Raw genomic sequence first — 26407 nt, 5'->3', positions numbered from 1 at the left:
GTGTCAAACTCATCACTTCTTCTCTCTTCTCCTGATTTACATGCATGTTTTTGTGCGCTTGTCATATTTGGATAGGTCCCTCCCATGATTGTTATGCTTTGTTTTCCTCTTTATGGCTTAAAATCCTTGCAACTTTGACCTCATGTACCTCCTGTGCAACCATCAAAATGTTCATATTTTCAATGGTGTCTAAAATAAAGCAATTTCATTCATATGTCTCGAACCCCATCTTCTTACCTGTTTCTATTCCTGTGAACCATTTTGTTATCTCCACAGGTACTCTCTGTTTTCCACTGGTTGGCAATTTTGCTTCTTATTGCAACTGAGTGAACTGTGTCTGCGTTTATATCCTTTTCCTGCCTGACAGAAACACGTTAATTCTTGTCTGCCTGTATGAAGCACACAGTGTGCCTTTATTTAAGCGAAGCTCATCCAGCACATAAATGAGTCCTTTTAAGCAAAGTCTGACCAGCCCTACTCCAGGTTCAGTGAAATTATAACAAGAATTTGAATTTGAATAAGCCTCTCTCTCAAATCCCATGATGATGTTCAGGTATTTCCATAAAACTCAGCCCATTTTTATTCATCATAAAATGTCATACATCTGAAGTCTCAAAATCCTGAGAATATCTCAGTCTGAAAACATCTTTATCGCCTTGATGCTTCATCTGCACCCCATAATGTTTACCTGCTTTATGGCCATTACCCGATGTCTGGAGAAATTTGTCTAATTTATCTGCTGGCCTTTGAAAAGTGAAACTCAATCCATAAATCTCCTGCACTAAATTATGCAATCGTATCTATTCCGAGAATTACATTTTGTGCTGATCGCATTCTTTTGGATTCTTTCAGAATATATTTTTATGCTTTACATCAGTTAAAGTTTTACACATTTTTGACTCTTCAAAATGTTTTGTTTTTCAAATTAAATTGTGCATTATGTTGGCAAAACAGTGAACTGATGTTATGCAGTCTGGCTTTTAGCTGCGAATCCATACAGATTTGTCCTATTTCAACATTCATACAATATATAGTTTCCCTCCTTCATGAACAATGTTACTTCAGTTTCTATGCATTTGCAATAGTGATATTCCTGTTCACATTCATTGGAAACCTCACTCTCTGATGCCGTTGCATCTCTGCTCCTGTGAGACTTGACCTTTTCTATAATGCGCTAAGTAACACACCTGGGAGTTCCAGTATATGGGAGAAAAAAAGCAATATTTTCACTTACCCCCTCCTTTTCTGCACTGTTATTAGGCATGGCTTATAAAGAGCTTTAGCCTGTAGTTCAATTTATTCTTGCTTCATAAAGAGCAGTGGTAAGGTGCAGCTTGGGGAGGAATAAAAAAAAAAAAAACAACTCACGCTGCTTGATCCACGGGAGGTTCGGCATTGCCGGTATCTCAAACTGAGAATCCCGATCACTCGAATGGTAGGTTTCCCTTGGCTTTTGTTTGAAGCACTCTGCTCCCTGAAAAGCAGCCGCCTTTGATGAATTCCTGTAAACATTCATCCTTGACCGTCCAGTGTTTGGACATTTCATCTCACCTTTATCTGTACCTACAAATTAAAAAATGGCCTCCAAGCTTCACTTGCAAACTGAACTGAGAAGGATTTGCTGGTGCTGTGATGGTATAACACTAAAGTGTTGTTTTTTGTATTTTGGTTTTTTTTTTGTGAAAAGCTTTCTGCAAATTTTCTGAAGTTGAGAAAAATGTAGTGAAGGAGAATTTGATAGTCAAGTGTCAGAGTGACCTCAGATCTCGTCTATTATTTTAAGTGGAATACAATCGGAAATAAGTATTGCCTTATTTTTGCTCCATCCTCTTGGTAATTATATATTTTGTACAGTCACATGTACAATGCATGGCAGTACATGCTCAAATTATATTTGATGTATTTGTAAGAGTCCATGATAGGCGCGAAAAACACCAAAACATTAATTAGCCACATAATTAGCCATACAAATAGCATGCACCCGTCATTTAAAAAAACAACAACAAAAAAAACAATGAGATTAAAGCCGGCTATAGGTGCTTGACATTCTTCCAAGTCAACTTTACACTTTGAAATACTGCATATAGATTACTGCCACCTATGCTCAATGATGGAAGGTCAGCGAGAAGGAAAAGTTCGGACACTGGAAATTGTTTGAGCAAGAAACATCTAAGAAGTTCCACAAAGATGCATTGGGCTTGCAAATCTCCAGCGGCTGGTACTACAAATGTTAATGGCAGCTGCTTTATTATCTTATTTAATGAATTAATAAATGAGTAAATGAATGTGTAAATGAATGAGTAAATAAATAAATAAGAATAGAATGGATCTTCATGACAAAAAAGGTTTGCAATTTTTTTCCAAATATGGGCCTTCTTAAAATCAGCTTCATCTTTTAAAAGTAAGCAATTTGGGGATGAGTTTATTTATTTATTTATTTTTTGTCATTATTTTTTTCTTAATGATATGAAATCATTGTATCAAAACAGATACAAATATTAAGGCTCAAGATGGTATTTTAAACTCACCTCTAAGATCGTCTGCCCGGTCGCATCATGATGATCTGGAAGTGTACCTCTCTCTCTTTCACATCATGCACTTAGAACTGAAAATATCATTATCATCATTGATTGTAATGGTTAGCTAACTGCTGGACCTTTGTGCTGCTTGGTTGAATAACCGTGTGCACGAACATCTGTCCTTCCACTGAAATCGAGAATAGAAAACATTCTCTGACACGTGAACAGATCTGAGGTAATAATCCTGAATGTGACAGGAATTACCTCAGCACTCCCAGTGATGCTTAATCACAGGGAAACTCACCAACACTGACTTAGACCGTGATTGCTCATTGACTTTTGAATTCATTGCTCATTAGCACTTCTTATTTGCGATTTGGAAACCACTCCAACTGCCTTATTGAAGAATTGATTGTTTTCTTCAACAAACACAAATTGTATGCTAATTTAGCATTGATTTGTTTGGATAAATGTTTGGATTGACCTTTTGATTAATGTCTTCGGCTGGCATTGCTATGTAATATCATTAGGCATTAAGGTGATCTGAAGACCTTCAGTCTTTAAAAATGAAGCTGCTTGTAGTAATCACTTGTTTTTTTTCGGATTGGCAAAGTCTTATTTGTCCCAGTTCTGTCAGGAAATACTTTTACTTGGGAGCATAATGCCTCTGCAGAGAATTTTGAAGAGTGTGACCTGCACTTTTCAGTTTGGAGGAAAGTCGGGTTTTTTTTCTTCTTTTTTTTCATGAAAGCAAGAGAAGGAAAAAAAAAAAAGCCTGCTCAGACTTTTGCTTTGTAAAACTCAGAAAGCGCGAGTTAATTCACAAAAACAAGCTGCACGTGGTCGACCGCTGTGTTCGTGTTCAGGAAAAAACGGCACTTGGAGGCTCCGCTGCCCCCCACCCCCCCTGTGGTTCAGCTTCCACTCAGCCTGCACCATTAAACCACTGTTTGCCTGGCAGAGGATCCACAGGAAAGATGAGATGTGTTACGTGTACAATTAAGGCTGTTGGTCAATGATTTAACATATCATTTCCAACAGCACCAAACAACTGGGTCCTTCCTCATACAGACAAACACACACAAACTGTGCATTGACGTAGTGAAAATATTCTATATATTTTTAATCACAGTGGTGTTTTGGTTATTGTGGATGTTTAGAAATAGGAATTTTCAATGTGTAGATTAATAGTGAAAATGTGAAAATTGTAGATTGTCACATGGGTCATGGTGGTGAAAACAAATGTGCTTGTTGATATTTTGTTGATACACATTTTACAAACTGGGCTGTTTTTGCTTTGGTAAAAGTTACTACTCAAATCTTGCAGCTTTGTTCAATCCATGACTGGAAATATGTGAATGACTGAAAACTAGCCTGCCATCGTTTTCAGTGTTTCTGCTGTTCACGTGTAAACATTGTTTTCAAAATGTTGCTGTGTAAACACAAAACATGCCTGTATCAATACAATGTGCTTTCACTTGAAATGTTGTCGTGTAAACAGGGCCTTAGAATTTACACATCAGAAGTAACAGTGGAGACAACCTATTCCAATGGTGATTAGAAAAAAAACAAATAGTAATACCATGCCGGGTTGCCATGACATGCAAGCAGAAAGAAAATATTGTTCCTTTGTCGAAGGTACAAAGAACTATATGTCATAGAACTATTTGACCTTGTGATAGCATGATGCAAGTAAAATCTTATCCAAAGCATAAATTACAACATAGTAGATATCATAACTACAACCATGCAACAGTATTACAGGTTTGTTAGTAGGAAATTCTGATTATGATGACAGTAAGCTACACATAGAGATGAATATCATTCTATTTTCTGTCACTGAATTAACTAACTTTGTGGTTTTAAGCAGAGAATACACTGCTACCCATGTCCTATATATACTCTCTCTATACATGTCTGTCTTTACGTTCATGGCACTGATTTCCTCTTTGATGCGTATGCTGTTACTGCTTTTTTTTTTTTTTTCAATTTCTACTTTACTTCTTGTCCTTTTCAGTCATATTCATCACCAGTTTTGAGTTGCCAACCAGCCTCCAGCCAGTATTTAAATCTGCCTGGACGAGTGGCCATTGAAAGCCATAAAGAATCTACAGACTATCCAAATAAAGCTTGCTGCAATGTGTGACATACATTTCTTAAACATGGGTACTGCAAGTTTGACTGCATAATGTAAATCTCCACTGCGGCATCTCAAGATGCAAAAGTAACAATGCCACACTGTACTTCAGCTATGAATACCACAGAGATAAATAATTGAAGCTAACCAAGAATAGCTTGGTTCTCCCCATAGTATTCATGTTCAGAGAAAGAGGTATGTGTTGAAGTGGCTGAGCCTGTGGACATAGTGACTGTCAATTTTGTTTTTTTCCTGCCGCATTGACATAACAACTGTCATACTGCATGTAGCGCGATGGCAGTCTTGAAACTTCTGAGACCGTCAGATCATCACACGGCGTCTTTGGTCAAACGACCGTGACAGCAGCCGTCTACCCAAATCCCTCCAACATAAGAGCACTGTTCGTAAGTCACAAGGAGACTATCGATCATCTGTGTCAGACCAGTAATGGAAGTCTACACTCAAGCAACATGCAAGTAAATATTCCTTTGCGGGAACGTATGGCCTTGAAGCAAGAGTACTAAACATTATCAACGAAGAAACGAATGAACAAACAGCTTATTTCTGTTACAATTACCATGCAAAAATTGAATTTTGTGCATTCCGTTTATAGTGCTCAAAAGTTCATGTACACTTTTTTTTCTATTATATAATTTATGTAGCTGAAATGGTTATAGACTGAAGCCAAGGCTTATTTTTGCGTATCCCTTAAACTTAATTTTTTTCTGGCGTGGATCTTAATGTAGTTTTGAAGTCATACCATGTCAACTTCTTTTGTCTTATTTTATTCTAAAAAGATAATGTTTCCAAAAACATCTTGATCCGGTGGGGTTTTATCTCTGTGTGTGTTCTGAGAAAACAGTAATATTTTGTATGCTACAGGGTCTATTTATTTTTGCATACACCTAACTGAAAAGCATATTAGTAAATTTGCCAAATCCTGCCTTTGAATATAATGACGAATAGAAAAGTACATTTTTACGCATAGAAGCAGCCAAAGTAATGTGATGTGCTGTATGTATCAGGGCAGCAATTACCTCTCTGCGCTGTGAAGATACTTGCATGAGCTGAACACTACAGGTTAATGATGGGAAAAAAACCACATTAAACAGAGGCCATATGGCGCTCCAGTGTGCACTTTAATGTCCTTATGTTTTCGCCACCCAGAGACAAACTGTGCCACTGCATGGTGAGGGATGTTTCATTAGCGCTCAGGTTGCTGCGAAGGGAAACGGATCATTAGTCGATGTTTAGGTTTTCATCATTATCTCAACACGGCTTGCATGATAGTTCTTTGCAGAATGTTGATGCGATATGTAAACTTGCGATTTGAAGATTCAACATAAGCCGGGATTCTCGCGTTGGCTGATAAATACGGCCTGCAGGCAGACAGGCAGGGAGCAGTTACATCATACATATTGAAAGGAGATGATGGAAGCAGCACAGCTGAGAGTTTGTCGAGCTGGAACAAAGGCACCGAGGTGTGATTGTACCCGGCTGCTTGGGAAATTGAAAATAAGTAAAAGACGTGTATGACTTGGGCTGTTTTAACTTCGACAACTTTTTCGAGGACTTTTTACATGATTTCTTTTCCTCATATCAGACTAGTTGTCAGGGATCCCTGAACTTTTGTCTGGCTGTTCTTGTATATTTCTTTGTTTCTTCTGCACATGTTGTCATACATTTATTTAACCCATCTTGTTTGAAATACTGCTCTGATGTCATTCCCCACAACTTTCCCACCTCGAATGTGTCCACTTGTGTTTCGAATATCACCCGTTTACCTGAAGGAATTGCAAATAATATGCTAACTGCAATGATACCACAAGTTTGAATAACAGAAAAGACTTTCTTTCTTTCTCTGCATAAGCCCCTGTGACTACTGACTCATATATGGAACCTTGGCCAAACAATTGTTTATAATTAACTCAACCCATGTTCTTGTCTCAATACCATACTTGGCATTTTTAATAAGAACGGCAGTGGACCCAATCTATGATCGCGGATTTGCCAAAACAATACAGTGAAGTCAAATGCTTGATGCAAATTCATCACAATAAACACCCTAAGAAATGAAAACCATGAATAGTTTTCCAGGTCTCCACAAGATTTTAAAGATCCTACAATTTGTGGTTTTAACATGATAAAATCTAATTCAAGACTGATGATGATGCCAGCTAACTGGATCCTAGCTAACTAGACTTTTACAACATACCTTTGACATGTTTTAACTGGATTTTGGATTCATCATAACACATGTTCTGAGTCATCATGTCGTCTATCTTGTACAAAGACCTTAAAAATGTGACACCAAAACGTCACTGTCAGTACATATCAATGCATGCAGCCAGCAGCACTGCATGTATGGAAATCACCTCTGATTCAGGGGACAGCATGTCAAGTAATGAGGCAGCTAAAATCACAGTTTGCAAGAACATTCGAGGAAATTGCATGGTGGGAAAATATTATGAATAAAAGCCAGGAAAACCTTTTCCTTTGCTTGTGCCACTGAGTAACAAATAATATGAATCAAATTTACTTTGACTTTGGTGTAATTTTTGCTCAACAAATCTTGTTTCTCTATGATTCCATGAAACAGGAAAAGAAGAAAATGACAACAACAAAAATGATGTAAAGAGCAGGCAGTGTAAATGTGTCTGATTTGACGTGAGCACAAAACAAACATGCTAGTTCAAAACCATTTTCCTGCTCATTTCCATTCATTGTCGACCTGGGTCTAAACACCAGAATAAATCGGAGGCATCCGCACTGGGCCCCGTTCAATTTCCACACGGGTAAAAAAAGCAAACAAAATAGACATAACCAGAGGATGACAGTTTACCAAGCAGATCCAGTTCCGAGAAAATGGCATTTCAGTTAATGCAATTTGCAGGTGGAACTTATTTCCTGGACCATTTGCAGCTTGAAAGTGTGCCATAAAATATTCAGAACGCTTGTTGTTGCGAAAGAAAATCTCAGTCCTGAAATTACCCGGGCAATCTTTATGCATGAGATCTGCAAAACAAGTTTAGCACATATACCTGCTGCACTTTGGATGCAGTGATTTAGTGCCATTCATCATCACAACCAGCTGGACAGCACGGGGGCGGACAGTGGCAGCCAGCCGGCCGGCAGACGACGGGCCGTTGACGGGAACGCTTCAAGGTTACACGGCCGTCCTCCGCTCTATTTACTTTCGTGACATTTACGCAATGTTTTACAAAGGGGTGATCCGAGGTGAGCCATGGAGATGCATCACGCTGCGCTTCAGACGTCACGCTGAGCTCGATTATGCCGTGCTCACATTTCGAAGGCACACGAATCAATATGCCACCCCTCCCTGCCTTTTTTCTTTTCTTTTCAACTCAAACAAAACCTTCAGATAGTATTTATTCATCAGGTACCAACCTGTGATTTTGGCAGATGTGTCTGTGACCTTGTAGCATCAGACTGCCAAAAAACAAAAATCGTTATCCCTGGAATACTCTGCTCAGATCGCAGATAGAGTTTCCCAGTCTTGATGACGGGAAACATGGAAATCTGCTCATTTTATTTATTGCATAGAGAAAGTCGCTCTCACCGCTCCTTCAGAGATATTGCAGCTCACATTGACTGTAAAGTATAGTAGGAGTCCTTACGAGTCATTTCAATATCTAAACAATGTGGCTTTCTTACATGTTGTCTCTTAAGTAAGTCCAGTATTTTTTGTATATTTGTATTCTTATTAAAGACCAACACTCCATCTCGGGTGATCACCATCTTCATTTTAATCATATCATAGTCTGTTAAGGATATATCGAAGTGTGGTCAGTGTTTATTTTGGCCCCCAGCAATACTTTAATTAAAGAGGCTTACAAGATTATATTCACATGCTTGATCAGTTCCGTCTCAAGTCCAGTTTTTACCTAAAAATCAAAGAAGTGATTATTTCATACTCAAACAGTAAGTTGTTGTTCAAGTTACAGCTACAGGCAGTAATTCAAATTATTTTAATACATTCTCTGTGTAGTACTGTTTGAATTGCTCCTCATTTTAAAATGTTGGTTGTTTGAAGTCTTAGTTTCAGCTTCAGACATCTTTTCAAAAATGCTTTGACTCCATACCCATGGAAATGGGGGAAATGCAACTTTTCTGGACTGGAGCATATCCCAGAAATCATATAGAAGGATTTAAAAATCAAAAAATTTACTGAAAAATCTACTTTTTGATCATGGGTCCCAAGGTGGGACTTTTCAAAAATGTTCCATGTAAACACGGGAAACTTTTCTGAAATGCTGCTCCTGCGCACCACAACCGAAGTGAACAGACCTTATGCACGTGTACATATATTGGACAATAGCATTAATGGCAGCCAATAGAATAGCATGACTCACCGTCTATACTCTCCTGGGACTTTGTAGTTTTATAGACGACAGTCACTCATGATAGTAATTTAACCTTATAATGTCCTCATGAATGTCCGTGTACATTGGTAATGTTTATAGCATAACACAACATAATTTTCAAAATGCTTCTGTGTCAATGTGAAACTTGTCTGAAATGAAAAAGAGTGCATTTTCACTTGAAATGTTGTGAAACAAAATGTCTCATTTTCATTTCCACAACTTGTATAACTGCTTTGTTAGTAATACTAAACAGGAAGTATTCCTCCTAACAATGGACCATCTATAGTGGAACAGTGGCTGAATATTGACATTTTCTGAGAAAATCCAGGCAGAACATGTAAACACTCCATTGCACCAATCGTCTCATAGCCAAAAGCCATTTGTTTGTGTTGTAAGGCTAGTGCTAACTGCGAACTGATTTCACCTATGTTAAAGTGCTCATAACAATGTATGGTATATTTTGTAAAACTGCCCCAAAAAAGTGCAATGAGTGAGACAAGATAATCTAAAATTTGACTGTGTGGCATTGTGAATGTGTAAATTTAGTCGTGCCGCTTTATACGTTCTATAAATCATCTTGGACTTTTGGTGATAAGAAGTACACCAGCCAAAGCCTGTCAACCACGGGGAAAAGAGAAGAAAAGAGTTGATTATTGCTAACCGTAAATTCAAAGATTTTTTTCCTTTTTTGGCTATTGAGGAAAATAACTATTTAATTAAACAAACATTAATCTAATTCAGCTCAAAAGATCCACCACCCCGTGTTCAAACATTCAAACGCTCACAACTTCTATAAGATGGTGATATATTCTGGTTTTGATTCCTCAAGTTTTAGGTGTTTTTTCTTTAACACCTCTGATTTGGACCTTATCATCCAGAAAACACAAAAATGCATTTTCAAACAAAACTTTTCCCCAGTCAAGACTGTGAGGATTAACTGTCAAGTGAGTGACGTGTGAGTAACATTTTCGCCTCAATTCAATGTAAAAGGCAAGAGGTAAAGATAAAATCTTCCCACTAACAAACTTGAATGTTTCGTGTTGATAACACTTTAGGTGGATGTGTGTTTAGTTTTTTTTTTCTTCTCACTCTGCTTAAAAAAAAGATGAAAGTTTCTGCATATTTTCGTGCCGGCGGCATGCAGCGACTTCCCTCACTGGACGGAGCTATCTACAGCAGACGAGAGGTTATTTAGACGCTCAAATCTCTCATCACACTTAAGGTCAAAGTCGGCAGTGCGGCGGGAGTCCCTGTGCTGAGATGAGAAGTCGTAGACGCTGGAAGGAGAATCGATTGAGGCGCAGAGGTGTTGATGCAACACGAGGCACGCCATGATTGGGTGTTTGGAAACTGAGCGGCGTTTCGCCGCGGGGAAAGTTCAGGGGAGCTCAGGCGTAAAGGAAGCGCGTCACAGGAGGGAGAGTCAATCATGCATAAATCTGATTCTGCAAACAAAGGTTTAGATTGAGCATCATTAAACAAGAAATCAACGACGGAGTCTGTTCAGTGTAGAAGAAATAAATGAATCCAAAACTGATTTTTAAAAAAACAACTAAAAAAGATTTAGAAAAATTATGCAAAAACGTATTATTACAGTGGTGACCTGTAATGATGGACATATGGAACATATGGAAGATAGTTAGATCTGTGGGTGGATTTAAAAATGACAGACTTGTACAGTAGCAAGGATTTTAAGGTTCTCTTTAGTATGTCATATAAGATTATTTTTGTGAATTTAGTCACGGGACAAAAAAGAAGAAAAAACTAAATATGAAAAGCACATAGGAATGACTGTACTGTATTTAAAAATGTTTTTTTTTTAATAAAAAAAAACCAAAACCAAAACCAAAATATTAAATCAAAAATAAAACCAAAAACCTGAATTAAATTTGAGCTAAATTCAAAATTCCTGCAAATGCATGTTAATATTGTGTGCACTCCCTGTATCGTTATAGGAGAAGACTACTTCATTGATTTATTCATTATATATAAGTATATCTCAACAGGAATTGCATTCTTAGTTAACAAAATATACACAACACTCAAATGTATCAGTCACATAAATGGCAGTTAATGGAATAATACGCTGACGTGCTTTTATTCTCTTGCCATCCAGAAGAGTATTTTCCATTGCCGTGTGACACATTATTACACGATGCGGCAGGCAGAACTTAATTGCTTGTTACAGGGAGGGTGGAAGAGTGACAACAGACCAGATACTTATTAAGACTGAGCAAGTGGACAGCGGTGAAGCAAAATAACGCCTGACTGGCTCGAGTTTCAAAACTTTTCAGACAACTTTGTCACAGAGTGAAAACAAACCCCTTCACGTGTAATGAGTGTATTAATGTAGCCTTGTTGGAGTGAGAAAATCTCAGTGAATGCAGATAAGCGGCTGCAATGATGGATAACGTTTGCTTTTGTTAGGGATTCCTGTAATGGATGCCAACATTTGGAAAAGAAATGTGAGACCCTTCTCACCTCATCCTTCCACTCGAGCAAGCTTTTATTTTTGACACGACCTCCAAAATAGTCTGCTGTATCTCTATTTTAAAAAAAAGACAGAAAAGTCTGCTGCAGGTCGTGTTCAGGCATAAAAGATGACGGATAGACGCACCGTGGGGTTGCTGGTGTGCAAAAGCTGCATTAAAGGAGCCGGAGGGAAAGAAAGAAAAACAAAACTTCTGAACAAACCTAAAAGGGGTGACTGCCCTGCAAAATGAAACTTTGGTTGCAGTTTTTGGAATAAAACGCCGACAGTGAAGGTCGGGGATAAAAGAAGAGCAAGATAATTAGCATGAACGCTCCCAGTAGAAAGCGCAGTCACACCAAAAAAAAAACCCCAAAAACTATCCAGAAATAACAATGAAAGTCAACACATCCACGGTTCTCTTTCTGCATGCATCCAACTCCTGCTCGTATGCGTTTCCGTTTGTCCGAGCCAAAACAGAATCAAACCACTAATTCCACCCGAGTGACAAAACTGAGTCCGCATGTGTTGGCATGCAGCTAATCCGTTGCAGCAAATCAAGATACTGCGTCCAAAATGAAACCCTCCGGGGCATGTTTTTTGTGTTCTGCTTCGTGTTTAACTGGATTTTCGTATTTCCAGCCATGCCAGCAGCGAAGGATGGCGATGCTGCCCACATTGCCCGGCTGATAAGTATAATGTCTCTTCCATCGTTATTTCAACAGACAATTTCTATGAGCAGGTTTTTTTTTGTTTTTCTTTACTTGCTTCCAAATCATTTTAGTTGTGGTGGGATTGACTCAGACTAAAAGTTGACATTCCACACAAACACATCTTTGTCTCAGGTGTAAATGGGCAATCAGTGGTGTAAAACACTGAGAAAATATTTGCAGGAAGATGAAGAATCATAGATACTACCCATGATGTGGATTAACCCACGGATTATCCAAACACAACAGATCATTGTGGCTGCAGGCTTTGTCATGATCGACTAACAGTTCACAAGTTCACAACCAGCGTGTTATAGGTTGCTGGTACAAATCGATTGATATTGAAAATTGCACACACACACAAAAAAAAAAAATTCGTATTTGGCCACCTCTAAATCAGCTATCAAGCTCATTTTACTTCAGGAGCCACATACAGCCCAGGCGGACTCGTAAAACAGTATGATAATATCATAACAACAACCTTTAAATTCAAACTTTAAATTCTCTTTTGTTGCGGTGCAGAGTACACATAAAATTAATAAAATCTCAACAATTTTAATGAAACCTTCGGGCCTCAGTGTTGTGTTATGTTTGCGCGGCTTAGAAAAAGAGTTAAGTGAATGTTTTCCTTGAATTTCTTTTTTTTTTTTATTACAATTTTCTTAGTGCAACTATTCTCCATAGAGAATAGGTGCATAGTCCATGAATCAGCAGATCTGAGCCATTCTAACAGCAACAGGACACCTACACATTTTTTTTAATACAGCTGGTTGGAATTGCTTGGCTGATTGATGTATGATGACAACCAAACGTTACCACCGTTTTCAACAGCTAATTATAAGACCGAGCTATATTAGAAAATGGCTGGATGTGGTAAATCCGGCCCTGCAGGGCATATTAAATAGGATCCTTTTTTCCAGGTACCACAGATTGAACTTGTCCAGTGGCAGCGATGCATATGGAAGAAAAGCAAATCCGTAAAGTCAGTGTTCAGTCCAATGCATAATGCATCCAGCATTTTCCAGTGCAGAGGTGCAGAATATGGGACTGGAGAATGGAAATGTACACAAACAGCTGCCACACCCAATTTATTTGGCTGCACAGATCACATCTGAAATGTAACGTCTGGGGACAGCAGGTACAATTGCAACTCTGTGTTATCGAACACATGCAGAGAGTAAATCCGAGAGAGAGAGAGAGAGAGAGAGAGAGAGAGAGAGAGAGAGAGAGAGAGAGAGAGAGAGAGAGAGAGAGAGAGAGAGAGAGAGAGAGAGAGAGAAGCGCTGATTTTTCACGAGTCACGCAGCGGCTGCTAATCTTCGGCGAGAGTAGACATCATCAAAACGCAACGACTTCACACCCACCCATCTTTTTCCCCCCTTCGCTATAAAGTTTAGAGAGGTTTAGTTTGTCTGCCTCATAAAAAAAGGTTCACGTGCCCCTACAGATGCCAGAAAAAAAAAGCAAGAACTCGGCCTTTTGCTGTGTGCGCATTCCCATTAGGGTGAGAAACTGCTGTTGCTGTGGTGTCAGTGTCCTAAAATAGCATTGCACCATGTGAACTGTGAGGTTTTGCCACATATTTCTTTTGCACCAGTTTCTTATGACAATCTGTTGCTTATAGCTCTTTGAATTGTTCTTTTCTCTCTCTCTTTTCTTCAAACGCCGACCCGGAACCGCAGAAAGTGTTAAAAGCAAGTTTGTTCTTTTCACCATTGCTTATGTTTGCTCAACGGGAAGTGTGAGGTTTTTCTCTTTCAAAGCACCTTGAGATGACTGTGCATTGAAAGAAATCACATCTTTTTTTTTTTTTTTACATTTCTCAGTGCACCTGAGAAAGTTTCTTTGAGTTCCCACCACATCAATTGATAATGGAATATTTAGATTTTCATATGTTTGGATTTCCTTTTAATCACATGTCAGGTCACACTGCTCTGGCATTGGACGAGTTCAAGATGAGACAAAATCGGGAAAACTACAGCGATGGTCGGAATTCTGTTTGGAGTGGTGGCCTTGCTCTCAGCCAATTAAATATAGTGTTGGTATCCTTCACAATCCTCCTCATCCTTGGCGTTGTCTCTCAAAATCCCACAACAGTTTGGGGGCCCTTACTGGATCTAAATACGACATGAATGAGGTGAATGCAAATGTTTCCTTAAAAACTTGCTTCAGAAAACAATAATCCCCACGTGGAAATTGGCTGAGAAGAGTCGCTGGCTGACGGAGGCCCGAATCAGTCGAAGGGCCATTGCCTGTCTCTATTGGAAGGAAAGTTTCAGTTTGAAAACTTGTGGAATGAAAGCATGACTAGGACATAAAATAAATATGTAAGAATTTTAAGTATTTTTGATTAAACTACAAGTATCTGGAGTTTCTGGAAGTTGGGCCATGTGTCCTCTTATTTGGAAACCATATTATTGTTCCTATTTTGTATGTAAATAGAAAAGATCCCTTCCTAAATTGAATGCATTTTACGTCTTCAAACATAACATGAAAAGTAAATTAAGTGCTGGTAACATTTCTTTTCCTAGTTGTAAAATTATCTCCATTATGGCATCTCAAGGATTAGTAGCATGAGAACATTGATAGATGACATACATGGTTAGGATCATTGGCCAGGTGATTCTACGACTTGTTGACAAATGACTGTGGTTTTGTCCTCCAGATGGCGCTATTCCACATGAGATGGAACCACTGGACTGGCGCAACACTAATACTCCAACTGCCAATTTACAGATGTTGTGTTTCCTGACAAACTTTAACACAGTGCTTTTTGTAAAAAAAAAAAAATTAAGTCAACATTAATCCAATTTTCTAACCTTAAAATTAGCTTACGATCAGATGAAATTGTATAATTTGTCAAAATGTACTATATAAACTTTCTCTCTGTCTTGACCTCGTGTTCCATGTAGCTTGACCAGCTGTAAACAAACAAGCTTTTACCTCCTTTTGCTTTCACTTTGGATAACTGCCTCAAATATTTTCACCATGACTTTTAAACACACACTTGGGATTTTTCCTTCTCTCGAACACTGTTTTTCTGCCATGACCAAACGAAGTCCGATAAGACCGATCTTCCTTACGCACAACATCCAGAGGTTGTGTCTCTCTCTCGAGCCTTCGGCAGGTGTGTATCGTCGTCTTATCTTGCAACGCTTGCCCCTTGCGGAGATTATATTTACTCTGTGCTGCCGTAAGCACCTTTCCTGACAGATTATATGAATTAAGGCCTTATTATGGGCTCTGGCCAGGAGCTGCATGTACCGGTGATTTGTAATAAGGGCAGCGCTGAGGTGAGTCAGCAGCGACTGGCCTGATTACAGCAGCTGGACCTCAGGAGTAAAACCCTTGGCTCATCCGCAGTAAACAAACACAGCAAGAGGGAAAGGACACTCCATTAGCCTCTTTGTACTTTGTGGACAGGCACAGTGAGGCAGCACTCTCAACTCCGAATGAGCGGCTCCAAAGATGTCATTAGTAACAGAATCCATAAAATAACTTCGTGTTGGGAGAAGAGAAAACACACAAGAGCCCATTTGCTTCGTAGGAATTAGTCAACATTTTATATCTTTTTGTAGCAAAATGTTTTCACACAGAAACAGTATTTATTTTATTCATTTTTTTTCTTGTTTTTGACCGAGAACTTTAGGTGAGAGTCATGACTATGTCAAGTCAAGTACACACTTAAATTTATATTCTCAGTTAGCAAAATGGAAAGGGATGTTAGACGTCACACGTAGATGCTACAAGGGTCGCGTCACTCAAGTTGCTGAAAATGCGCATTCCTTCACGGAGCCTTGGTAAGAACTGGGAGTTTCTTTTCATGTTATCATAGAAATTGAAATAGTTTGATCTTGCCTCCTTGACATGTAGCGCATGGAATTCAAACTTTGAGGTTCATAATAAAGAGCATGCAATTTGGCACCGGCTTCAAGAAAATAAAAAAGAGAGGTTCTTATAATTTTTGTAATTAGTTGATTTTATCCACTTAAACAGGGTTCCCCCCCAATTTTTATTTATTTTTTCATATTTTTACATGGCATGTTAATTAAACCAATGCAGAAACTAGAAATTAACAGCTTAAAAAATATGAGTATGTCAATAAAACTTGGTTATTATAAATTGTTTTATGTTAGGATTGACTCAGTTGAATCTGTAAGTAGGGACGGTCCACATAAAACATTCTGGTCTTATGGTGGCAGTGGCTCACTGGTTAAAACGATCAAAATCTCGACAGAATGGGTGATTTCAGGCTGGAGGAGCTTCACCATAAATTTAAGATCGTCGGCTGGCACAGCATTGCCCTTGTAGCATGCAGTGACCTCGAGGAGGACCTAAAATGTCAAGGGAATTGTGGCACAATGTTTAGCACAACAGTTCCTTGGAGCATGGGCTGAAGTCCAATGTAAACACTCTTTAAAGAAGCCAACAAAACTTTACAACACAAACCCCGTGTCTTGAGTTCAACAATAGACAAACTGTCCCGTGAAATTGCAAAGCCTTCCTGACATTGAGTGGCAGCAGCTGACGCACAAAAGGTACGTGGTGATGATGTGTATGGGCACATTTCAACTTCAATGGGTTTGAAGGAAAAGGCGAGATTTTGGTCACAGGAAAAATTCAATCGAAGGCAGCCATTTCTCTACAGAAACTTCCATAACTGTCTATTCTGAAGACATCACCTTATACACAAAGTGTGTCTTGAGTTTGTCTTTATGAAGCCGTTTTTGTTCTTCAGTCCCAGAAATGAATATATTCTTTAAGACTTTTTTTTTTAAACAAATCAATGATGGTGAATAAGAATTTTAAAGCCAAAATGAGGAAATCTAAGTGAACTCATTTGTGGTAGTGACAGAAGTGTGACTTTGAAGGGGAACCTTATGTAGTTCTATCAGGTTTCCCCGACCTTAAATGGGGAGGCAGTTTTCAGGTAGAAACGTCCAGAACTATAACACATTTGACCACATAACAAAGAAGTGTGGCTAAAGTGTGGTCTGTGTACATGTTTGCAACAGTTTTTTTTTTCTGGATCCATTTTCGGCTAGTATCTGTACATCTCAAACCAATTGTGTTGCTGAAGGTTCAGAAATTTCACAGAAAGCTCACTCAAACATTCTTTTGCCCCCATTTACAGGTACTCCTGAAGTCAAAGATAATGCACATTTTCTTCCATTTGAGTGATTCGACCGGTTTTCAGAGAAGTCAATACTCCACTTCTTCTCTCTTGTAGTGTCACATGAAATCCCATTTCATTAAGCCAACTAACAATGATCAATTTGGTACACCACAGTAAAGCACCTTCTCACTTGTTTGCTTCACATAAAAACAAAAGTACTACTGAACAATTTCCCCATCCCTCCCAATTACATTCGGACCCAGTTATTGTACAAAAAAATAAAATAAAATTGCCAATATACAGAACAATACACCTACTGTGGAGAAGAAAACAATAGTAGAAAAAAAATGACAACCCCACATGTTGAAATGCAGCAGAGACCCACTTGATATCGAGAAAGGCATTAAGATGTTGGGATGATTTAGTTGTTTGTAAGAATTTCAAAGTATGTCACCGTAATGTACAGTCCTGCATGAGAGAGAATAGTGATGAATGTTTTTTTTTTTTTTTTTTTTTAAATTCTTGTTAGTTATTTTCAATGGATCAATTCAAATAAAACCTTAACTAAGAAAAGATCTGTATCATGCAGTCTGGTGAAATATATTTTGAGAGATTACAGAGGTTTGGCCTCTCCATGTTTTTCCACGCGAGACCCTCTCAGCATCTTTTTGACCTTTATCAAGCTAATAGATGACAAATTCCCCAATTTAACCTGGCTCGATGAGTAATTGTCACGCTCTCCGTTTGTGTTTGTGTTGCCTGAAGAGAATCACAGCCCAATAACACATCCTGCTGTGGACTGCTTTGGGCAAATGATTAAGTGGGCTTGATGGATTTCAAACATCATTCACGTCCAGCTACTGTAATATGTCCTGATAGCTTGCTGAGACCATACCCTGAGGCAAACACTCTTTTTACATGAATGGTCCTTTTCACCCAACAGGGACAACTGTCACCAGAGCTAACCAATGAAGTGATTATCAAAGAAATGAAAAACACTCCCCCCCCCCCCCCCCCCCCCCTGTCAGAGCAGGATCGTGACCTAAGCTGGAAACGTACTAAATTTGACTGGCTGGAAACAGTCTTGTGAAAGCATTCGTAAACAAGTGAAGGACATTTCAGAGCGTTTTGTGATCCATCTGGGCGCATTAGTTGTACTACCACTTGTTTTCACATAGAAATAACCTCATATGATTGGTTACCTGAGGTAGAAATACAAGAGTTGCTTGTCGTGGGTAAATGATTCTTAGGGCGCTTTCACACCAGCACAGTTTGATCCAGATCAGAGTTCATTTCAGAGAAAGTCTGCTTCATCTGTAGATGTGTGATCCGGCTCAAGGAAGTGAACTCTGGGCCAGCTAACAGCGTGAATCCGAAAAAAGCAGACGCAGAAAGAAAAAGTTGGAAAATATCATGGTGGCAGACGTGGAGTTGTGACGAAAAAATACTGAGGAAGGCGCTCTTTGATATATGGTCTGAAGACTATGCATCGCGGTTGCTTGTAGCTACCCACTAGCTGGCTACTGAGGCGGAACATCGCTTCCTGTCCAGACCAATCAATGAACCGAGTTTCAAGTTCTTCATTCTTTTCTTCCTCTCTGGTCAGTGTCAGTGTTGGGCGATAGCACCCCCAACTGAGCAGTTGTTGTAATTGCGTGACGTTGCCCAGGCGGTTTGCCTGCTCTGAAATGTGCAAATGTGCAAAAGCAAAACTAACCAAATGAAAATTTTCACCCCTCCTCCAATCGAACACAGCCCTCATACTGACCTGGTGTGAAAGCGCCCCACAATTTTTTTGGGATAAGTCTTTACTGGTTCAAATTGTGAGTTCATTTTGCTGTTAAAATCGGGCTAGCTATGTTCAAGATGGCTGTTGAAAAGTGGTAGTTTCTATCTGCAACTATCAAAAACCTGTGTGTTTTTGATAGATGTTGAAAAGTACAACTTTGTTACAGAGCTATGGCTCTTTGTACTGATGACTTGCTTCAAATAATAAATAGTAAAAATGATAGAAAAACCAAAATGAAAATAAAAATGACTTTCTCTTAGTTTTCTACCGACTCCTCTGGACTTTCTATATACTGCTGCAGTAGTCACATTTCATGCCAAGGGTCTTCGGCGCTGCCGTGCAGTTCACCACAATCGCGGCAAATCCCTTTGGCATCCAGTTCTTTTGATAGAGATGAAGTAAATCCACACAGAGTCTTTCATCTTTCTCTTCCCAGTTTTCATCAGATATATGGTCTCCCATGACCCATAGATCAGGAATTATTCCATGTAGGCCTTTTTCTGCAGTTATTTTAAAATGGGAACATTTTTCAAAGACAGTTGTCAGAGTTGAGATCATCGCCAAGGATCTATTGATTTAAGCATCTTAAAGTATTCACATGGGTGACCGTCATGCAGTACTGAAAGGCCGCTCTCCTGTGGATCACCTCTTGTTCTACAATAGTTTGGTGTCTGAGTGAGCTTTATTGTCTGGCCATGGTCCGGTCGGACTGTGCGTACTCAAACTGTGCTCTCCATTACCCACTCGGAGCTCTCAAATGTGGGCTTCTCATCCTCACTATCATCAAACTGCAGTAGCATGCCATTAACAGACATGCTGCGCTTAGTCCAGATGTTACTGATCCTACGGGGATAGTTGCTGCGGCATTGTGCCGCCCCCACATGGCCCATGTCGAACGAATGGCTCCTCTTGGGTTTGCCCTCCTGGGGCAGCCCCAGAAGACGTCCCAACATGGTTGTGGACTCGGCCCGCCCGAGCAGTGGTTCTTTGTCCGATGGTTTTGCCACAGCCACCGTCACTGAAGCATTGGTAGAAGTGGAGGGTCCAGAAGCTCCCTGTTGGTCCCTCGCCACTCCTCGCAGCTCGAGTGAGGTGAAAGCCCCTAAAAGATGGTCCAAGTTTGGTCGCGCTTTGGTGCCGTGTCTCCTGAACTTACTGCTTGGCAGGGTGCTGCATTCACTGCTCTGCATGCTGTAGCGATCGCCAGTGCCTCTCCTCGTTTGGCTGTCGAGTGAGTTTGAAGAGGAGGACGACGACGACAGACTGCTCTGGAGGGAGCCACACTTGAACTCTACCATTTCCTCACGCATCACCACGACCGTAGATTTAACCTGTGGCGGGGCGCCGTTGAACCGGTTTAGCCCACCATTGGTCTGTGAGTATGTGTTGCTCATCGTGGGCAATTTATTTGTTTGGATTCCACTGGTCACCTTATAGCGGACCATGAGGATGATGATGAACACCAGCAGTGTGGCAACAATGATGCCCCCAATGACCAGGATCATGGTGCCTCCCAAGAAGCCACTGTGAAGGGATTGGCACTGTGGGTAGTCCTCCCTTGTGACAAACTGGATGCAGCCAACGATGTTCGTGGCAGTGAGGGTGGTGGCTGTGTCGTCCCAAATGGCCAAGACACACAAGTCGTACTGCATCCCTGGGACAAGATTTGTAACCACAAAGGCTCTGCTGGTCATGGGAATCATCCTGAAAAATGAAATACAAAAACAAAGCGTTACAAATACAAGTCACAGGAGTTCAAGGCAAGACCAGCGAACTTCATTATTGAATCAGCCTTGGGTTCAGTTGGTTATACTGAGGAAGATCAAAGAAATGGTCCAAATTAAGCATGCTAAGTGGCTATTTATATGCACAGAGTAATAGAGAAAGATGACTACATTGCCCTCAGTATATCCCATTTGATACGGATGAAGCAAACATTAATGAGATAAATATTGAATGGTTACTTTATGAATATTATTGTGGTTGAATGTACATTTATTGTACATTAAATCTAACATCCATTGAATTGTTTTAAGTTAATTTGTGAGTTTTCTGGCTCTTTAAATATGACTAATTAACTAGTTTTCAGTGTTTTTGAAATAAAAGTGAATGTTGCTGTGACTTAAGAGATACCGGAGGTATTTCCAATGAGTGGGATGCTGTCGGAAGCCATATGTTTGTTGTTCAAATGGCATCTGGCAGAAACATTTAGATTCTTTAAACCATCCAGTGGGACTGTAGACCGGAGAGATTTTTTAAATTGTACTTGTTCAAAAGACAAGTGTTTCAGCAAGCTAAGCGGTAAACACAATTAGCTCCTGGTGTCGACCTACAAGGCAGAAGTCTCATTAAGCTCTTGGGTAAACTACAGGTTAAAGTTAATCAAGAGGCAATTTCTTGAAATGAGAACCACATCTGTAAGGCAAAATGTTTCAAAATGTTGCTGCTGATGAAAAAAAATCATGAAATAATCACATGAAACACTTATGAGTGTGCCAAATACTAAAATGAGACTATGGGAAAAAAAGCACCTATTTTTGAGGGACAGATAGGATATTACCAATTATAAACTGTATGCTTGTAGGATTAATATGTCAAGTTCTGACGGTGGGCTTTCCAAGTCTTGCGATATGACTGAAAATACATAGGTTACGCATCCACAGTTCACTTTTCAAATCCAAAATATGTTCTGGATGTGTTAAAGGTCATTAAAAAGGCCCCTCAAACAAATGTGATGGATCATTCCAAACAGATTTGGAGACATTTTCTGATATACATCAGACAACCACAGCTTTAACATCAGCATGAGCCAACACAAAACAGGAATGGGGCTCAAACTGTAGATGACCTGTTTGCCAGTAGGATGCTACCATGATTAACCAATTAATGAGCAAATTCGATCTTTCAGTCTTTCCCATTAGATCAGGGATAAGGAGAGCCCAGAAGAGCTTAGATAAACCGGCCTTTCAAATCCAGGCATAGCATGTAACACAGGTTTATTTTGTTGTGGTTTTTTTTAGCTTACAGACTGCCATTTTTCATCATAAATATGTAAACAAAAAAAATATAATCACTATCATATAATACTCATGTTATAGTTGATAGCCCATTGTTAGAAAATAGTTCTTAAAAACTCTCTATAAATAGATTTCTCAGTCACTCATCCATTGTTGGCTTGATGTCCTCCTACACCACACACATCCAGAGTTTTGATCCCTTTGAAGCGTCTCCACTGCGGAGCACCAGTCAGCAGCGGGGCTACAGTTCATTATTCAGCCTTAATTGCCTTTTTTCCATAACCACAAAGAAGCTGTGTTTTCACACGTGTTCTTAGCAACTCATACTCTCGCTCTCTCCTCCACCCCACGTGGCTCTGATTGATTTTTAATCGTGCCACTGCTTGAGTGCAGGCGGTGGGAAACTGTGTTGGCAGACAAGAGGTGAACAGTAGGTGTGCATGCCCGAGTGAACAGAGTCATATCAGTAGGAATTCAAAGACAGCAGTCAGTCTGCATTTATACATTATCTGTCCCTTCCAGCTCCTGAGTTGGCTTTTTCCATGCACCTAAATTGATTGGTTTTTGTAATTTTACATTGACTATATACAAGCAACTTTTCTGGCGAAGAAGCCTTTAAGAAAATCCTCAAATGGGGTCACAAGGACTAAAAGTTAACACTCGACTTTTCAAGTTATTGGCTACCAGCTGAGGATGAAAGTTTGGTTAAACAACAGTATCAGCATAAAAGCAGCTACTCTCACAATGAAAGAGCTATTGACTGAGAAAAAAGCAGCTTATGCTTCCAATGCCTTAAAGAAGTATTAAAAACAAATTATTTTACATTTAGTCGTCATTGTTATAACAATAACAGGAGAATGTTTAATAGGGAAACAGTTCAGCTTCTGAAAACCAATGAATAAGAGAAAAATAAAATAAATATGAAGTTGACATTTAATGTTATTTCTGATATTTTGTTGGAAATATAGTAGAATCATGAGGCCATTTAGTAAACATACTGATGACTCCTATGTCTCTCACTAGGAGAAAAACTGAAAAATAATGCTCACAACATTCATATTGTTTCCTTTTCTTTGACATGGAAAGCAGGCACAGAGTGTGAAAGCAAAAGGAATCAGATAAACAGCTTATTACTGAATGTGTTGAGATTGCGACGTGCATTAACGGAGCTTGGACAAAGTAATATCTTGCTTTGGTGCTATGAACAATTTTAATCTTGGAGTCTTGGCAAATACCTCGTCTTTTGCAATCCTATGTTTGGTCAATTATTGTTCAGTGAATAGCTTGTGCTTGGACACGAAACAAAGGCAAATAATGCCAGAGTACTGCTTAGAATGAATAAACTCCATGCTGTGGGTGAAAAACAAACAAAAGTGTGATGTCTTTTATCCAGACCACCAATTGCTATACGATTTTGATACCATACATACCTGAACATTCCGAGGAGGATTAATTCCCCACAAGTTTTCATTAGTTTAAGTGTGTTCAGCTTAAGGAACCCAAGGGGATACAATGCTTGGTAAAAAGTAAATCGTGACCAAGATAGTTGGTTGGCAATACAGTAAACAGTAAATATATGCTTAAGATCCACATATATAACTAAACTTTTAATGCCCCTAACGTATTTATCATACTGGCTGTTTACTGCATTTCCAACCAACTATCTTGGCTGAACGTTCCCTGCTTTCCCTGTCTCAACTAACACAGGAAATTGATTTCACAAAGCCTCAAGATCTTCAGCTCCAGTCTCCAAGCTTTCACCTTATGGACTTGAGCAGCTTAAGAAGGGATACATTAAAATGAGGGCCTATAATCCTTTTTCTTCTTGGATTTTAATTAATGGTTCGGGGCAAGGATTTTACTTTGGTTGTTACTTTTCCTGAAAAAAATTAAAAAAAATAGAGTGAAGCTCCAATTGACAATTTGAAGGAAAAAGGAAAAATACAGAGGATTAGGAAATATGAATTACGATCTTGGAGTAACACTTCAAAAGGAATTGAGTGTCTTAAGCACTCACCCAGCAAAAAATTAGCAACTGACTCCAGAGAATGAGCTGCAAGTGTTTTGAAGCTGAATATTAAACCAGGTTCAATGTTTCTGTGTGACTAGGAAAGCTTTTGTTTCTACTCGAAATAAAGTTTCATTATTCATTCTTACCTGTAAATGAGGACTTCATCATCGGAACAATTGTACTGAAGCTGGTACATTTTGACCTTTGGAGTCGATTTGCTAACAGTCCACTTGATCAGAGCTGAGACAGCAGTCACTTCCGATACTGACACCACCTTTTCCGGAGGAAGAGGTTTAGGCTCCCCCTTACTGATCTTGGTTGAACTTGTTATATCCGAAAGGCCTGACTTGGACTGTGTGGTGCGGTTTGTGCCATTGCTCAGATGGGGGAGTTGAATGATTGACAGCTCAATGGAGGCAGTAGATTCCCCTGCAGCATTAGCAGCTATGCAAGTAAAAGTACCGTAGTCCTTAGACGTGGTGATCGTTAGATCCAGTGTCCCATTTTCGTACACGGTGGCCCGGGACGAGTTGCTAATCAAACGGTCATCAGGAGCAACCCAATGCACAGTTGGCATTGGGTCACCGACGGCTTTACAGCGCAGACTGGCTGTTTGACCCTCTAGGACGAGCAACTTGTGGGTATGCTGTGTGATCAAAGGGGGCTCACAGACAAACTCCTCCTCACGAACAGACCAAAAGTAGCGTCCCTTCAGGCTGGGAGGAGAAGCGCAGGTTTCCATATCGTCTTCTCGCTCCAGCCTCCGTAGCCATAGGACCTCACAGTTGCAGTGCAACGGGTTTCCGCCAAAGCTTAGAGAGAGCGGAGGGGCGTAAGGAGTGCTCATCACCATGTTGCTCTGAGAGCGTGCAAAGATGGGGTCCGGTGGCAGCTTCTGGAGACGGTTGGAGGTGAGGTCCAGGCGCGCCAGTTTTTCCAAATCAGTAAAAGTCCCTTCGGCAATGAAGGAGATGAGGTTGTGATCCAGACTCATCTGATGGAGGTTGACCATCTTTCGGACGGCTTCCCAAGGCACACTGCGCAAGTTGTTATATGACAAATCCAGGTCCTCCAGTGTCAGTATCAAATCATCGAAGGCTGCTTTTGAGATGCGACTCAGCTGATTGTTGTTAAGGATTAGGTGCTGTAGGTTGATCAGACCCCGGAGGTCGTCTGGTCCCAATTCAGTCAACCTATTACTGTCCAGGTGCAGGGATCTCAAAGTCTCAAGGTCAAGGAAGGAGAAAGGCTGGATGGTGCTGATGGTGTTGCGGGACAACGTGAGATCTACCAGACCGGTCATGTTGGCAAAGTCCTGAGTGGTGATCTTGAGGATGAAATTGCCGCCAAGCCGGAGCTCCACAGTTCTCCGGTCAATGTCCAGTGGCACGAAGAGCAAGCCTTTGGAGGGGCACAGGGTCCCCAGAGACTCTGAGAGATTCTGGCAGACACAATATTTGGGACATGCATGGACCATCGTAACTGCGGTTCCCAGAAGCAGGAGACTGATGACCACTTTGTCCATGTTAGTTCATGCAAAGGGGACCTATAAAAAAAACAGAAGAAAAGAACAGATCAGTTGAAAGTTGATGAATTTAGTTGTGTTCTAGGAGTTGTATTTGCATCAGCCTCTGTGAGTGGTAATTGTGTACAGTGATTCATGTCAGTATCTAAAGGTATTCAGGTCAGACAGAACTCATTTGGGGGGGTCCCTGGACTGCATTGTTTTAAACTGCTTGCTTGATGAGGGAATCTTATTATCATCCACGAGGATCTTTCACATTAATATTCTCCATTATAACCTTCATATGCATGTACTTTGCAATGCAAAGAAGGTAGGAGAAATCACATGAGGATTGCCTGAATGTGGAGCTCAGGATTAAGCAGCACTAAGAAGCTATTTTTAATGACGCACATGCTTATAAGCTGTACAGATATACTGACATGCAAGCGGCAGGAAGTAGCACCATAGCAGGGCATGTGCACGTGTTCACATTAGGCAGCTATTGTGTTCTTTCAAGCAATGGAAGTGTGAGAGAGTTGCTGGATCAAACCCCCTCATGCTTTGCCTACTTTACATTACTGACCCAATATTTTCTTCTGGAATCTTTGAATGTCTTGATCTCTTTGTCAGGTCTGCAACATTTTGCCAATGCCTGTGCAGAATATGGCAAAAGATAATAGGACAAGAGATATTTCACGTACTGCAGGTGTTGGACATCAGCGGACCTTGCTGACAAGATCAGCACGCCT

The 26407-nt window shown here is 39.9% G+C and overlaps 1 protein-coding gene across 1 annotated transcript; it reads right to left on the bottom strand.

Moving 5' to 3' along the window:
- Positions 1–19845: 19845 nt before the first annotated feature.
- Positions 19846–25679, bottom strand: LOC308142813 (leucine-rich repeat and fibronectin type-III domain-containing protein 2; the record flags this gene model as incomplete). The annotated part of the gene is made up of 2 exons (XM_080513396.1): positions 19846–20830; positions 24301–25679. 2 exons carry the CDS (start codon positions 25677–25679, stop codon positions 19846–19848), a joined length of 2364 nt encoding a protein of 787 aa, XP_080369522.1.
- Positions 25680–26407: the final 728 nt, after the last annotated feature.

The sequence above is a fragment of the Blennius ocellaris genome, assembly GCF_963422515.1.
Source record: "Blennius ocellaris genome assembly, chromosome: 17".
Taxonomy (NCBI): Eukaryota; Metazoa; Chordata; class Actinopteri; order Blenniiformes; family Blenniidae; genus Blennius; species Blennius ocellaris.
This window is presented reverse-complemented; position numbering and strand designations above follow the sequence as displayed.